Source organism: Crassostrea angulata, chromosome 7 (assembly GCF_025612915.1).
Source record: "Crassostrea angulata isolate pt1a10 chromosome 7, ASM2561291v2, whole genome shotgun sequence".
NCBI classification, from domain to species: Eukaryota; Metazoa; Mollusca; class Bivalvia; order Ostreida; family Ostreidae; genus Magallana; species Magallana angulata.
Genome location: NC_069117.1, coordinates 58,257,905 through 58,271,347, shown reverse-complemented (window position 1 = coordinate 58,271,347; position 13,443 = coordinate 58,257,905). Strand labels below are relative to the sequence as shown.

At 38.9% G+C, this 13,443-nt stretch overlaps 1 protein-coding gene and 1 long non-coding RNA gene across 11 annotated transcripts in view; one reads left to right on the top strand and one right to left on the bottom strand.

The window, feature by feature from the left end:
* The first annotated feature begins 94 nt into the window (after window positions 1-94).
* The window catches only part of LOC128191591 (microtubule-actin cross-linking factor 1, isoforms 1/2/3/4/5-like), a 43,137-nt gene continuing 29,788 nt past the window's right edge, over window positions 95-13,443 (top strand). For 7 of the 10 annotated variants that reach the window (XM_052863732.1, XM_052863731.1, XM_052863730.1 and 4 more), the window contains exons 1-14: window positions 6,317-6,473; window positions 8,100-8,228; window positions 9,579-9,629; window positions 10,132-10,203; window positions 10,526-10,636; window positions 10,768-10,863; window positions 10,960-11,082; window positions 11,211-11,357; window positions 11,446-11,508; window positions 11,797-11,888; window positions 12,628-12,733; window positions 12,870-13,026; window positions 13,116-13,186; window positions 13,297-13,415. In XM_052863732.1, the coding sequence (XP_052719692.1) occupies window positions 6,411-6,473; window positions 8,100-8,228; window positions 9,579-9,629; window positions 10,132-10,203; window positions 10,526-10,636; window positions 10,768-10,863; window positions 10,960-11,082; window positions 11,211-11,357; window positions 11,446-11,508; window positions 11,797-11,888; window positions 12,628-12,733; window positions 12,870-13,026; window positions 13,116-13,186; window positions 13,297-13,415 (1,400 nt within the window). In that variant the 5' untranslated portion in view covers window positions 6,317-6,410. Of the gene's footprint in view, window positions 183-2,114; window positions 2,538-6,316; window positions 6,474-8,099; window positions 8,229-8,722; window positions 8,826-9,578; window positions 9,630-10,131; window positions 10,204-10,525; window positions 10,637-10,767; window positions 10,864-10,959; window positions 11,083-11,210; window positions 11,358-11,445; window positions 11,509-11,796; window positions 11,889-12,627; window positions 12,734-12,869; window positions 13,027-13,115; window positions 13,187-13,296; window positions 13,416-13,443 lie in introns of those variants that run through there. The other 3 variants (XM_052863729.1, XM_052863728.1, XM_052863735.1) reach the window with 3 other exon arrangements.
* On the bottom strand, window positions 4,192-6,468 carry LOC128191593 (uncharacterized). The gene is made up of 2 exons (XR_008244442.1): window positions 6,328-6,468; window positions 4,192-5,949 (listed from the first exon to the last, which is right to left on the bottom strand). It is a non-coding gene; the product is annotated as an uncharacterized LOC128191593 (long non-coding RNA).

Here is a 13,443-nt window from a genome sequence, read left to right as displayed (position 1 = left end):
CTTACATTGGTCGGTCTTTGAGACGACCCCTTACACACGGTAGGAGAGCGTCACGCTTGAGGAACCACGCTCTCTCAATCAACAGGTAAAAGTAATGTCCGGCTAAGTGTGACACACCGACTAGCGCTGTCAGGATTAAACACTGTACGTTCTTACCTGTGCTGGAATTTAATTATCTTTAGGTAAGCTTGATATTATTTAATTTTAGAGAAAAATGTGTTTTTAGTATTTGTCTCCAGTATAATCGTTTACCAAACAGGTGAAAAAGATGATAAAAATTTATTGGCATTTTTCTTTCCAAAATTGGGGCTGTAAATATAGGGAAGTGTTTATCGAGGAAATTAATGTAGCTTTTAGATAAGCGTTTATGGTCTTACTACTACAAGTCCCATGCTCATGGATGGGACGCCACTGTTTACAGATAGAACCCTGTCCCCTTGTACTTTCAGCAGGGTCAATATTTACACACACAGAGATAGCATTGTCTTACTGTCTGTTTTACTGTCCACAACTCTTGTCATTTTAAAGATTTCGATAACCTGATATATTTTGCAATTATTTTGGTCAGACAGTGAGACCTTTACATGGCTGGGGTATCTGTAAGGGATGGGGGTGGAGATTATGTCACCGGTGTAGGGGTGCTTGAGCTAGCTTGTGACACCTGTTGAGGACTCTACGTGTAACACAGCACCTTGTCGCTTCATTACTGGAGGCCCCACTCTCGTCTGACAGAACAACCGACATTACTCAGCACGGCCTCGGGTGCCAAAGTCGGGAAATAAAACATTTTTATTGCGTTTATCACAAAAACTAACCCTTTCCCAGATAAGTTTGTCTTACCCTGGCCGCGTACAGCCCAAACATGGTGATTAACGGATTAACGGTCCCTAGTTTACCTATACACTGAGACGGCTAATGAAGCCATAGGACAAGCCCACTCGTTGCTTGGTTGTTGGGCTGGTCTTTTGGTCCGCGAGATTCCGCCAGTAGATAAACTGAAGGAGGCGATAGCCAGCTGGCGAAACCACTCAAGTCATCAATGCAGATTATCCCGACAATGCCCCGACAATGGCTACACCTTCTTTCATCTTTTGAACATCTTTGTACAAACAGAGATCTGAAAAATAAGTTTTGAATTTATGAAAAAATATTTATGCTCTGCTTGTGTTCTCTGATTGGTTTGGAAGGACTGAATGACTGCCATACATTTTAATAACTGTCAGAACTGTATAAATATTTCATTTCATTGAGGTGTTTGTCAACCCGTAGAATTCAAGTATGCGTGGAATGACAGCTTTATATGGTAAAGCTGAGTTGGTAGTGTATTTGTTGATAATTATTATGATGAGACGCGTTTTTAATCTTGTACACAAGTTTTTACCTTCCATTTAACCTTGAGCTCTTTTGGAATTTAATTAAATAGCAAACATTTCCTTTCTGAGTCGAAAATCTCAACAGGTCTCAATTTTCAATCAATGAGTTTAATTATCTATATCCGGTGCGTTGATCAAACCTTTCCTCTGTGCGGTTAACAAATGAATGGGTCGTATTCTGTCGCTACAATGCATGGCTTCTTGCATTGGAAGGTCTCCTGCAAGGGAGAGGCAAAGAGAAACCAACGGCGAAAACAAACGGAATTTCCTTCGAGTGCTGTACATGATTTCACAGAAGTATGAATCGAATCTTCCCCCTTTTCTACGCCTCGCTCCGTTGGGATTTGTTGCTGGTTTGTGTCTTTGAGCAATTTCAGGCTCTCGATCCTGTCCCAGACCAACATCTGATTCTATGAGAATTTCCACGCAACAAAACCGCCTCTCACAAATTTTAGCTGATAGTTACCTAAAGCACAACTAAGTATGTCATTTAATTAATTACTTGATGGACCTCTGCGAGCTATAAGCGTTCTGATGGAATCTCCTCTCTGGAGTGGGTATTCCCCGTGCTAGATCCAACGCTGGTAACAATAGATCAACGCACAGCATGTCGAATTAAATCATAAAAACACAATTTTATCTTCTGTTCAATGACACGGCCTTTCATGACATAAGGCAGTATTAACCGTATATGAAACCAGATACATTTGTAAACATATATTTCTATAAAGCCATTTGCTGCAGATCTTTAACTTGGATCGGGTTTTGGGGAATTCGACTTGGTGTGTACACATAAGATACTGGAATTGAGGACAAGCTTTTAGGGCCATGGAAAGGACCCAACATTCCGTGCTCTATTCAGCAATCGTTTAACGTGATAAATGACTTGAGCGATGATAAAGGAACCCCACAACACATCAAGCGACGTCTTCCACCGTCGTCCACACGCCGAAATAGCGAAACATTACAGGAAGGATTAGCTCATGAAAGGATTTAATAAGCTTTTTGTCCAAGTATTCTATAACAAGGACTAATACCCACCAAAACACTGAGACCAGGGCCTGTAGATGTAGATATACGGTGTGAGGAAAAGGTCGCACCTGAGACTTTTCTTTGATTTATTGAGTTGTTCCGGACTCTTATGGATTGATTCCATTAATAAAGGTGAGTAATTACACCCCTTCCTTATCATGGTCCAGGTTAGAAGATATAGATGCTTTGTGAACACTGTCAAATACGTTAACCATATGATTATCTGAATTATACGCTTACAAATATGCACTCAGTGGTTATCTAGTACAATTATACAGACTGGACGAAACAAAATGCAGGTGAAAAACATAAGAGTTTGTACATTTGCATGACAAACTTTTTATAGAGGACAGAAACGATAAATTTAAGGAGACACCAGAAGACAACAGCGTGGTCTAATGATGATGGATGATTTGGTCGCTTGGTGTCGCTTCACCATGTTCCAGCTACAGTTGAAGGAAGTGGCCAGGGTCTGCAGAGGTCAGACACAGAACAACCCCGCCCTGTCCCACGAACCTTTCTCTGGACCAAACTGTCCCTTTTCTTTTTGTCTTGTATTTCGGTGTAACCTGTATGCAGCCCAAAAACTGGTCATCCGACGTTTGACCAAACACCTGCAGGTGCGCGTCTCCTAGGCGCATCCAGTGACACGGTTTATGTACATCTCCTAATTGTGATCGATTCAGGTCTGACACATGATAATGACTGCTGTCTGATCACACTGATCAATTCGCCGATACTCCATGACAAATTGCAGGCGGACGAATACCTTTCCTATGACCTGGGAATTGTGTAACATCGCTGGGAGAATTGTTTTAGTCATTCGGATTGGGTAAAATGTTTGCTGGAAATTCTCAGAGAAATGTTCCGGTAACTATTATATGCAAATGTTGGACGATGTTAATTATATGTAGACAGATAGACAGATAATCAGACATAGAGAGACAGACAGACACACAGACACATGGAGACAGATACGCGGTCAGATCACTGAAGTCGACTTCTCTCCATTTATAATCTATCTGAACGCATTACCCCCTCTCTTTTAATAAAGTAATCACGCGTGCAACTTAAATCTGATAGCCATTCAAAGAACGATTTAAATTTGGATAAACTGTCGTTAAAAAAAGACGAATCAAAAACTTAAACATTTATCTATTAGATTGGAATGCCAGTACTACGCTGGAAGTAATCCTCGTCAAGTTTTCATACACACGCCTTCTTAGACCAATGTATTAGTTCTCCTCAATGGAAGCTTTTATCCAGATTTAATCGTGGATGTTTGGACATCTATTATATGGCCCGCTTCTACACAATTAAAGAGTTAAGGAGATACTAATCGCCGGCTAACATGAAGGGTCAACACGTAAAGTCAGTGTTTCATCAACTGGTCCCCCACGGTCACAATGCACGATGGACAAAAATCATAATATGATTAAAAATCATAAGTACACAATGAAAGCAAAGGTGTTGCACACAATCCTGTTTATCCCTTAAACCTTGTTGCTTTTATTGCAAAAGGCATTTACTAAACAAAACCATAGAGCATGCAAGGATCACAATAAAAAAAATTATTTCCCTGGTGTGCAAAATTTTCTCACGCCAAAAAACTAGCATACAGGACTCTTTTGTCTCCCAATTAATCCCCCAGACAATGCTCTGGGTCACATATAAGACTCTTGCAAAGTGACAGTGTTACGTGGTCTTTAATAGAACGGTTTTTGAGGGAGTTTTTATTAGATTTCTGTTGTTGTTTTGTCATTGAGGGATAAAGGAACCAGTGACATTCAATAGTTTATGATGCATTTAAAAACATCAGAATTTTACAGACATGCAATATGTTACGAGAAATGTTCATAGGTCTATAAATGATAAGTCCTTATCATATACATTTCTTTAGCAATTCAACTGACTTTCTTTTATTTACGTGTATGTCAAATTGTTTTAGTAAGCTCTTTTTTACGTTGAGTTCTGTTTTCTTTCCCTCTACCTCGCTCTATTCATCTCTCTCTGGAAGGTCTAATGTTCCAACACACAACCTATTCTCTTTTGAGAAGTGGACAGGCATAGCCTACATCCGTAAACCGTCTTTGGTTCCGACATTTACACGTTTTCCAGAATCAAAATATGAGGGCTTGCGAAGAGAAGTGGATGTAGGCTATGCCTGTCCACTTCTCAAAAGAGAATACACACAACCCAACAAAGCCATCACGATATAAACAACTTCCAATAAATAACTGGTTGGCAGCAGTGATTCCTGGACCACACCGTTGTCTGTTGTCACCTGATGGTGTCTGTGGCACGTCAAACATTGTTTACACGCGTCACATGCCATGGATCATAAACGACCAGAAACTTTATAAACCTTTGGAGGAACTGTCGCAGGAACTCAGCTTGCTTGATGCCGTTTTTAATGAGGTCTGAATAAAGAGATGCGACATCTAAGACTCTGACTGACCAATTCCTGATGAAGGTCCCTTGACTAGTTTGCATGTCACGAAAGTTGTATAACTGGGTGACATTTTATCGCGATTTAGTTTCAATTACAGTTCGTGGTCATAAAGTTTTAACCTGATTTTTAAGGTGAATGTTTCCTTTCTTTTCGGGGGGTCCTGATAAAGCTAGGAGTGTATCATGTGACGTGACGACAGTCAGGGGTCTATCTCCCTCCAATCTGCCCTACTAGTTCTTATAATGATAAAAGACGACATAATGGGACGATATATATTTCCATAAATTGCCGGGGGGACAGTAAAGCACAAACCGCTGTTGTTCTTTATTCCGTCACACAATGTTATGAGGTTCTGTTTGTTACATGTATACGTGAAATTTATTATACTCTGGTGTGATTTAATCTCTTTTGTCATTTTTCATATCGATAAAAATTCATAAGCTATACCAGGGACTCAAGAAACAATATCGGTTCCCTTTTCTGCATTATCCCTGAAATTGTCTATAGAGTTATAAAATTAATCTTTACTGACAGGATTAAGGTATACATGGTCAGTGATTCTTGGGTAACAGAGACAGCCTCCGAGGTAAATGGCCATATGTCACAGAGTGGATTAACACGGCTACTGTGCGAGCTGTTAGGTGTGGGTATCCTATTTGTGTTGTTTTTTGTCATCATTTGAATGGTCCCTGTCGTGTCTAAGAATTATCAGCGCTTGTCATCAGTCCTCAGTTGTTTAGAAAACAAACAACACTTGAAATGGACACATAATCTCGTTTGTTCATCCTGAAATATTGGCATATCACCGAGTCATCCCCGTGACGGTTCTTAGTTGTGTTATTTCAATAACAAAACTGGATGTAAAAAAAAAGTCGGACCCAGCAGGGAGCTCTGGGCTATGAGAGATATAGACCCTTGTTATGAGAGTACACATTCGTTAGGTCATAATGTATGCAGATCCATGGGCCCGCCTTTGCATTATGCGCTATCTATCTATGAAGTTCGATGACGTGACCTTTGATCTGGTCGCGTGACCCTGGACATCCGCCAGTCGCTATAGGTCCGGCCTCTGTACATCGGGATCCGCCTTGTCTACATAGATAATGCCTGAGATAATCGACAAAATAATGACAACTCCCTGTTATTGAATCATAATATTATCATACCACAATATAAGGAAGAATAGCTTTTTGTTTTGTTTTATACCTGTGCATATTATCAGATACATTTTTCAAATATGATAAATTACACCTGAACAAACTATGCATGTATAATTTGTGTCAACACCACTTATGTTTGTTTAAAGATAGCAAATGGAAACACTAGATCATTTATTTTACTTTGTTAACAAAATATGAATATGACGGAATGTTATGGTAAATCAATTAACGTATTCAGTTAAATACAGGTAACTTGTGATACGGAAGCAGGTATTTCCTTTGATCTTCCGCGCATGCGTGCCAAATTTACCTGTTTACATTTCTCGTCACTCAAAGATGACTGTGTTGTGAAGTTTCGCATTTTCTCTCTTTTCGAAACAGATTTTTCAAGTGATGGCGTCCCGACGGGATCCGGGGGGTCCCCGGAAACTCCTGGAGACCATCCGAGAAAAACAGGTAAGATGGTCAAACGTAAAACGTCAATTTAGCCTACAGGTGTGTACGACCAGGTGCAAAAATGTTATCCATTTAAATAGCCGCATGAGCCGGTCTAAATATAACCTACCTGTCTTGATACAAGCATGACAAGATATCCTCCTGTGTTTTTAAGATTCCATGAATTGTTAGCATTAAGTTATACAGGTTCAATTTTCAATTTCTTCGAAAACATATTTTCCCGTGTTTGTGATTCTTTGAAGATTTCGTATTTTGTCACGACCCCCAATCACACATCGGCCTATCCTTGGGGGTCCCAGGCAGACAGCCATATACGGACTGTCGAGCGTTTAATTGGAGGTCAACTCTCGTTTTATAGACAGTAATTATAAATAATGGTTACATTCGTCATGTGAAAACAGTTACCCCAAAAGTCCCGTATATAGTTTAACAGACCAAAATTTCCCACTCTTTCTATCTAGGTCACTGTAATCAATAAATAGGTCGGTATTTGACAGGTAAATTAAGGTGTAATGGCGAATTGGGGATTATAGTTACAAAGGACGAGAAGGGATCCCCCATTTTGAAGTTAAATTGGAGTTTCCTTCTACAAATATTGACACTACTTGGGCTCTTTTTATTTGTAAATGTTGACATGCCTTGTCATTCAATAAAGTTGTCACACATTATGCCATGTGGAACTTTCTTGTGACTGAATGAAGAACCCATTGTCAGCAGAGTCTCCCTATTCTCAGGTAGTCACAGACAGGTCTTAAAGTTAATCAAGGGCGTTTTTCATTAAGCAATTTACTTCCACTATTCAGACACCGCGTGATTCGGGTGGGGTCCGAAGGCTGAGAGTTGTGTGAGAGTCATAGACATGCACCTCTATTTTACACGAGCATATACAGGGTACCCACACTACCGCCCAATGTATGGGTTGACTCTTATGTTTTAATATCTGGAACGAAATTGAAAATTACCAATTCAGCGTTTTGCGGATGTCTATATCTCAATTGGAATTTCTTGAAACCTTATTGCAAAACACCAAAAACTGTAAAATATTTGTTTAATATGTATGTCCCGTTTCTCCCTGTCTGGCATTGATTGCAGACCTTGTGTAATAAATAATATTTTCTTGAGATATACCAGTAATTGCTTGTTGCTTTACGCCTGTAGATGCGGGTTCGACTCTTGAAGGAGGTAAGTGGCGTGTGTGGCCAGCTTCACAGGTTTCTGAGGGTGGTCAGTTTTCACGTGTGTGTGATTTGCTAGGCGAAAGATGCACGTGTGGTCGACATGTTAAAAAATTCAGTAAACATCACAACAAGCATTTAATTTTAAAATACAGACGACATACAAAGATCGATTTTGTTTTATGCTGCAGTATTGAGATGACACATGAGAGGCAGATGGTAGTGTGTGTATTTTGGTTGAAACTCTATAGCTTATTTAGGCTTCAGTAAGCTCTAGAATTTTTAAAATTAAAATGAAAACACTCCTTTACATCAAATCAATATACTTGTATTTTCTATGTTATTCTGGTGACAGATTGAAAACATACTTCAGAGATCTCTTAATGTAACATTTTGAGACTCTCCACTGTTATATTGACAAAGATTCCAGAACTTCCCCTTGTTGTTACAGAAACATCTCCAAGACGCCGCTTTTAGCAGCAACTACATCGGTGTTCAACAAGCCCTGGACAAAACCAAAGAAAAGACCTCCGAGATAAAGGGTCTCAAACGAAAAGTAGAGGAGGCCAAAAAATCTAAGGTACTATATAATCAAAACACAAGTACTAGTATTCTATCGCCATCATAAATTGTCTGTACATGCATCTAGGTGGGGTTCCTGAAGAAACTCTATCAATTTTTCCTATCAATCATGTATTCATCAAAGCTACATACCATGTTCTGGAAATAATTGCCTCATAATGGTGATGAGTGGTTTGGAGCCAAATCCAAGAGCATGCCATTGTTTAAAAAAAACGTAGTCAAGCGAAGTCTTATGTCGTAAATCAGCTGAATGGATAGATATCCTTTGTTTTGGTTAGGAATTGGTGCAGTGATCTACGTTTTTATTGCTTGACACTTAAGATTAATAAACTTATTTTAACCAATTCAATTCTAACACGATGTATTGATAGCCTTTTCATGTTCCTAACCCCGAACCAGTGTCTACAACGTAACCTCAATATTTGTATTGGAGGACCTAGTGAAGTTCCAAGTCATTGTAAATCTAGTTATTGACGTTTTGAAAAACGAACTTTCATTAAGTATTGATGTGACAGTTCGTGTCTGAATGTAGATATCAGACTGTGTGTAGATATCGGTTCCAGGGTTTGGCATGGACAGGCGTATCAGATTCTGGGTGAGTATTTTGCTTAGTTTTGGACAGATTTTGGACCTCAGTATGAATTGTTCAGTGAAGGATCATCAGGAATTTCTGTAGTGAAATCGTGAGCAGTTGTGTTAAAATGAATGTATCGCTTTTTAACAAATTTCACAACAGAGCTATGTCCAATACCCTTTGAAAACTTTGAGGTTATCTCTAAGATTAATAAAATGACGAGGCCGCTTTTTACATACGTTGTGCAATGAAGTTACGGGTCCATGATTTACGCCTCGGTGTGTTTCGAACCATATTTGGTCATTGATGCACGCAACATGGAGTTAACAGCAACCTACCACCCACCAGCTTACGTTGGTGGCTGCCATGTTTGTACTTTCGCTCTCTCGCACCTGTTTTGGTTGTGCTCATTAGAAGGAAGGAGACAGCAAACATTCGGCGAAACAACTTCCCTCTTGTTCACAAACAGGGACCTAAAGATCACCTACATTGCTGACGGGTTTTTAGTGTTTGTCATTTTATGGCTTTTGACTTTTACCTAGTAAATTAATCTGCACAAAAACCACAGAAGTTTCAGATGCACATACAGCGCACCTTGTGCGCTCTGAATCATTTGATATTATTTGTCATGTCATGTCTCTGATTTATGTGAATGACTTAAAAGTCCATCTGCCACAGCTCTATAAGGGGATCAGTATAATCGTGACGGCCACCTTTAATTTACAACATAAACGTAACACAGCGCAGTGATATAATCTTGTTTACTCTTTGCAGGGACAAGACAGCGCGGCTGATTCTCTCGATGCTGAGTATGAATTGCTGGAGGTGAGTGAAAAAAAAACCCACAACGTAGCAACAAAATCAAGTCAGATGAAATCCCACGAATTTCAAATCACACGCTTTAGATACACAAATAGCTAAGATGTTTGGGAAAATAAGTTCAAAGAGATAGACACATAGGTAAAGAAAAAATACAACAGGTGCCCCCGGTGTTCAGGGCTAATATCACACTCGATCTTGGAGTTAAATGTCTTTTTACTGCCACAAAAGCCAAATAAACAAGATAGGTCCTTTGATCACATCAATACACATGGGGAGTCAGTCGAGGACAAAACTGTGAAAAATAAATTTTAACCTTTTTAATGCAGCGTGAATTTTGAATCGTATCGTAATTATTTTGAAATTCTATAACTATATTGCTAAAAATTGATGTAAAGATTTATTTTACTGTGAGATGGCCTGTATGGGATGCTTTTGTGCATCTTGAATCTTGCAATACATTCTTTTATTTGAGTGGTTGAATAAAATCAATGTCGGCTCATTGCAGGACTTGGCTTTACAAAAGAAACGTTGCTTGGAGACCCTTTTGTATGTCAGCGAAGTGGAAAATATACTCCAGGTAAAGCACAGATAAGTCGTAAAATCCCAAAACCAAACCATAACTCAGATACATCCAATCACTCGGCGTGATGTTATGAGAATCCATATATCGAATTTTATTACAAATCGATTATTTCGCAAAGCAAATACTCCCGGAAAGAAACTATTCTAATGAGCCAAAGCAAAATTATATAACGAAGGGTTTCAGATGATCTTAAGACAAATATGTACATACGCATTGCGATTGCTGAAAAGAACAAGTCCAAATAAAACGATCTTCTAATGAAGCAGCCCATTAAACACCCGCATCACCACTTAATTTTCAAAATTTCCCGCTTCAGAATGTCCAATCAGAGTTTGAGGATCGCGCACTCTACCTCACGGAGCGGAGGAAGGTGTTCGAAAGCATCTATAGGGAGGATACGGTGGAAGCCTCGGCGCGGATCCACAGGGTAAGTAGGAACAAGGGGCGTATCTCCAGCCTTGTTAATAGAAATGAGCGGGGTTATTCCAGTCCTAATTAAAGATGACGTTTGTGACTTCTAGAGAGTTGATTAAGGCGTGCTTTCTCTTTGATTGACAGGACTGTACATACGCGTTAAGAGGGAGTTGGAACTGGTTGTCCCAGGTTACTAAATGTCTGCAGACTCACATGACCAATGCCGGGGAGTACCACCAGGTACAAAAAATAAAACCATCACAATTCAATATATATATATGAATAACAAAAATGTTGATTAAGTCGTAAACTCATAAATTGAATATTCTTTTACAGTTTTTCCACGATGTTCAATTTCTGGATGAAGATTTAGGTCTATTTCTTAAGTTGATGAATAGCAACACTATGCGCGAGCGCGTTGAAACTCAGGAAGCAGACGTCATGTGCAAACATTTGAGGGTAAAAATATACTACATTACCCCTTCGTTTCACTTTCTCTTATTTATCATTAAAATACTAGATAAAATCCCACTGACGACTTTTCATGGAATTCGTTCAGACAAATAAATAGGACTGTTTTGTTTTAGAACATCACCAATAAGTTGCTGGACTTCCAGTGTCGGGTGGACAAGCTGGGCAACCAGGCCGTTGAGGTTTACCCCATCCACCTGAGGCGGGAGTCTTGTTCCTACCCACTCAAAGCCAAGGCTCTGGTCTTCTATTGCCACGAAGAGGTACCCCAGTAATCACATCACCTCTTGCTAGCTTATTAAAGGGTTCCTATGTACAGCAAAATTGTCACAATCTTTTGATTTTTTGCAGGTTAAGTTGGAAGTTGGAGAAGAAGTGTTGGTCCTGGATACTACGGATCAGGACAAGTGGCAGGTTCGTATCATTAATCAAAGGAAAGAAGGACGCTTCTCTTTAAATGATCCAAATGGCTAATTTAATCATACCAAAAACGATAAATTTTTTTTTCAAAGTTCAGTTTTTGCGTAACAAGGTACACACGTAGGGGTCATCTTAAATACAAAAACAACTGAACGGTTGTTCTTAGAAAATCAACTATTTTAAACTTTCTATTCAGTGACATTTTTAGCGAATCATCAATCCAAAACGCAAAAGTTTCCATTACGCAGAAGTTTCTCTCCTTACACTAGATTTCTTTTACAGGTTCGCTGTAACAATGGCTCAGAGACCGAGGTGCCAGGGGTGATCCTAGTTATCCCCCCTCCGGATAAAAAAGCTGTCCAGCAAGTTCAAAGGTCAGACAGCATTTTGTTTTCTTTGAGTAATCTCGCCTTGGAAATGGTAATTAAAATTAAGAACAGAATAAAAACCGAGAAATTAGATTGATGTACAAAACGTGAGTGTCAAATCGATGAGTAATAAATAACATGTGTGTACAGGGGTTTTGTCGATCATCTGTGTGTGTATTGCCCTCGGGGGATACCGTGATATTGATTAGCTGTGTCTCCTTTTAAAATAATTACACCAGAAGGAGAAACTCTCAACAAAACACTGCCACGCTTACTAATTGATTTATTTACAAAAAATAAAAAAATAAAAATCTAAGAATAAAATTTCAATTTTGATTTAAAATAATTATAAAGGTGATACAGACGAGATAAGTGCTGTTCATACGTCGGGCTATATACATATGTAAATTCGTTTCATTTAAATTTATGTAAATATACCCAAGTAAGGAAATGTTGATCTACAAACAGATTTGCGCATATAGAAAACATCAATTTTCCACTTATTTAGGGTAGGCGCGTAGAGAGGTATAATAAAACGTTTTACTCCTGCATGTAATTTTCCATTAACTACTATAGTAAATGCACCAAACTTTGACAAAACGATATGCATAGTAAAACTTGTCGTGTAGGCATTTTGAATGCAGAACAAATCGACTTCTGTATAAAGCATCAAGTTTGACATGTATAAACACCAGTACTGATACCTTTGGCTGTATACCCCTATATATTGTAAATACTGTCACAGGATCAAGGAACAGCTTGTGATCCATTGGGACACCACCCTCAAGAGATTCCGCACCCAGCTTATCCAGTTCATCTCCAACAATATTAAAGACACTCAGGAAAAAGAGGTGATGACCAGATACACATACCAATTCCTTCCCCAATATACCGCGTGGTTCTTTTGTATTTTGTGTATTTCGTACTTTTATGCCTCTTTGAAAGATTTGAAAGATTACATCTTTATTTGTGTGCTTTTGTTTCCAGCTTTCCCGTATTTCGTCAGGACAGAAGGCAGAGCTGATGCGGCTGATGAATGAAGCCGTGCAGTTACTGCGCCCTCTATCGGTGGAGGACCCGGATTTTAAAATCATGATGGCCAACGTCACCAACTTTAGAAAGATAATCAGCCAAGTTAAATCAGGTGCCCATATAAACTCCTTTCATGTCTGATTATACACACTTGTATAATTTTATTTTTGTATTAACATCACGTTTTTTTTTAAATTATAGGTGACAAAGACTATACTAACGGTACGACACAGAAATGGCAAGCAAACGCCAAGGTGCTAGTGCATTACAAGGTAATTATATTTAGCCTGTATGCATTTAGAAGCTTTTTGCTTTTGTTTTGTTCTTTTTTTAAAGTATTGTCATGATTATGAAGTCGTTTAATACATTTTTCCCTTTTCAGGAATTTTTAACTTATGCAAAGACGTACAAACAGGCATTAGCGGAATCTCGAGAGCAAGAGAAATTGTTGCTTAAAGGAGCCGGTGGACAGTTGTATTCCTCCAAGGCTTACTTTGAAAGGTAAAGCATGATGTTTTTTGTTACCGTT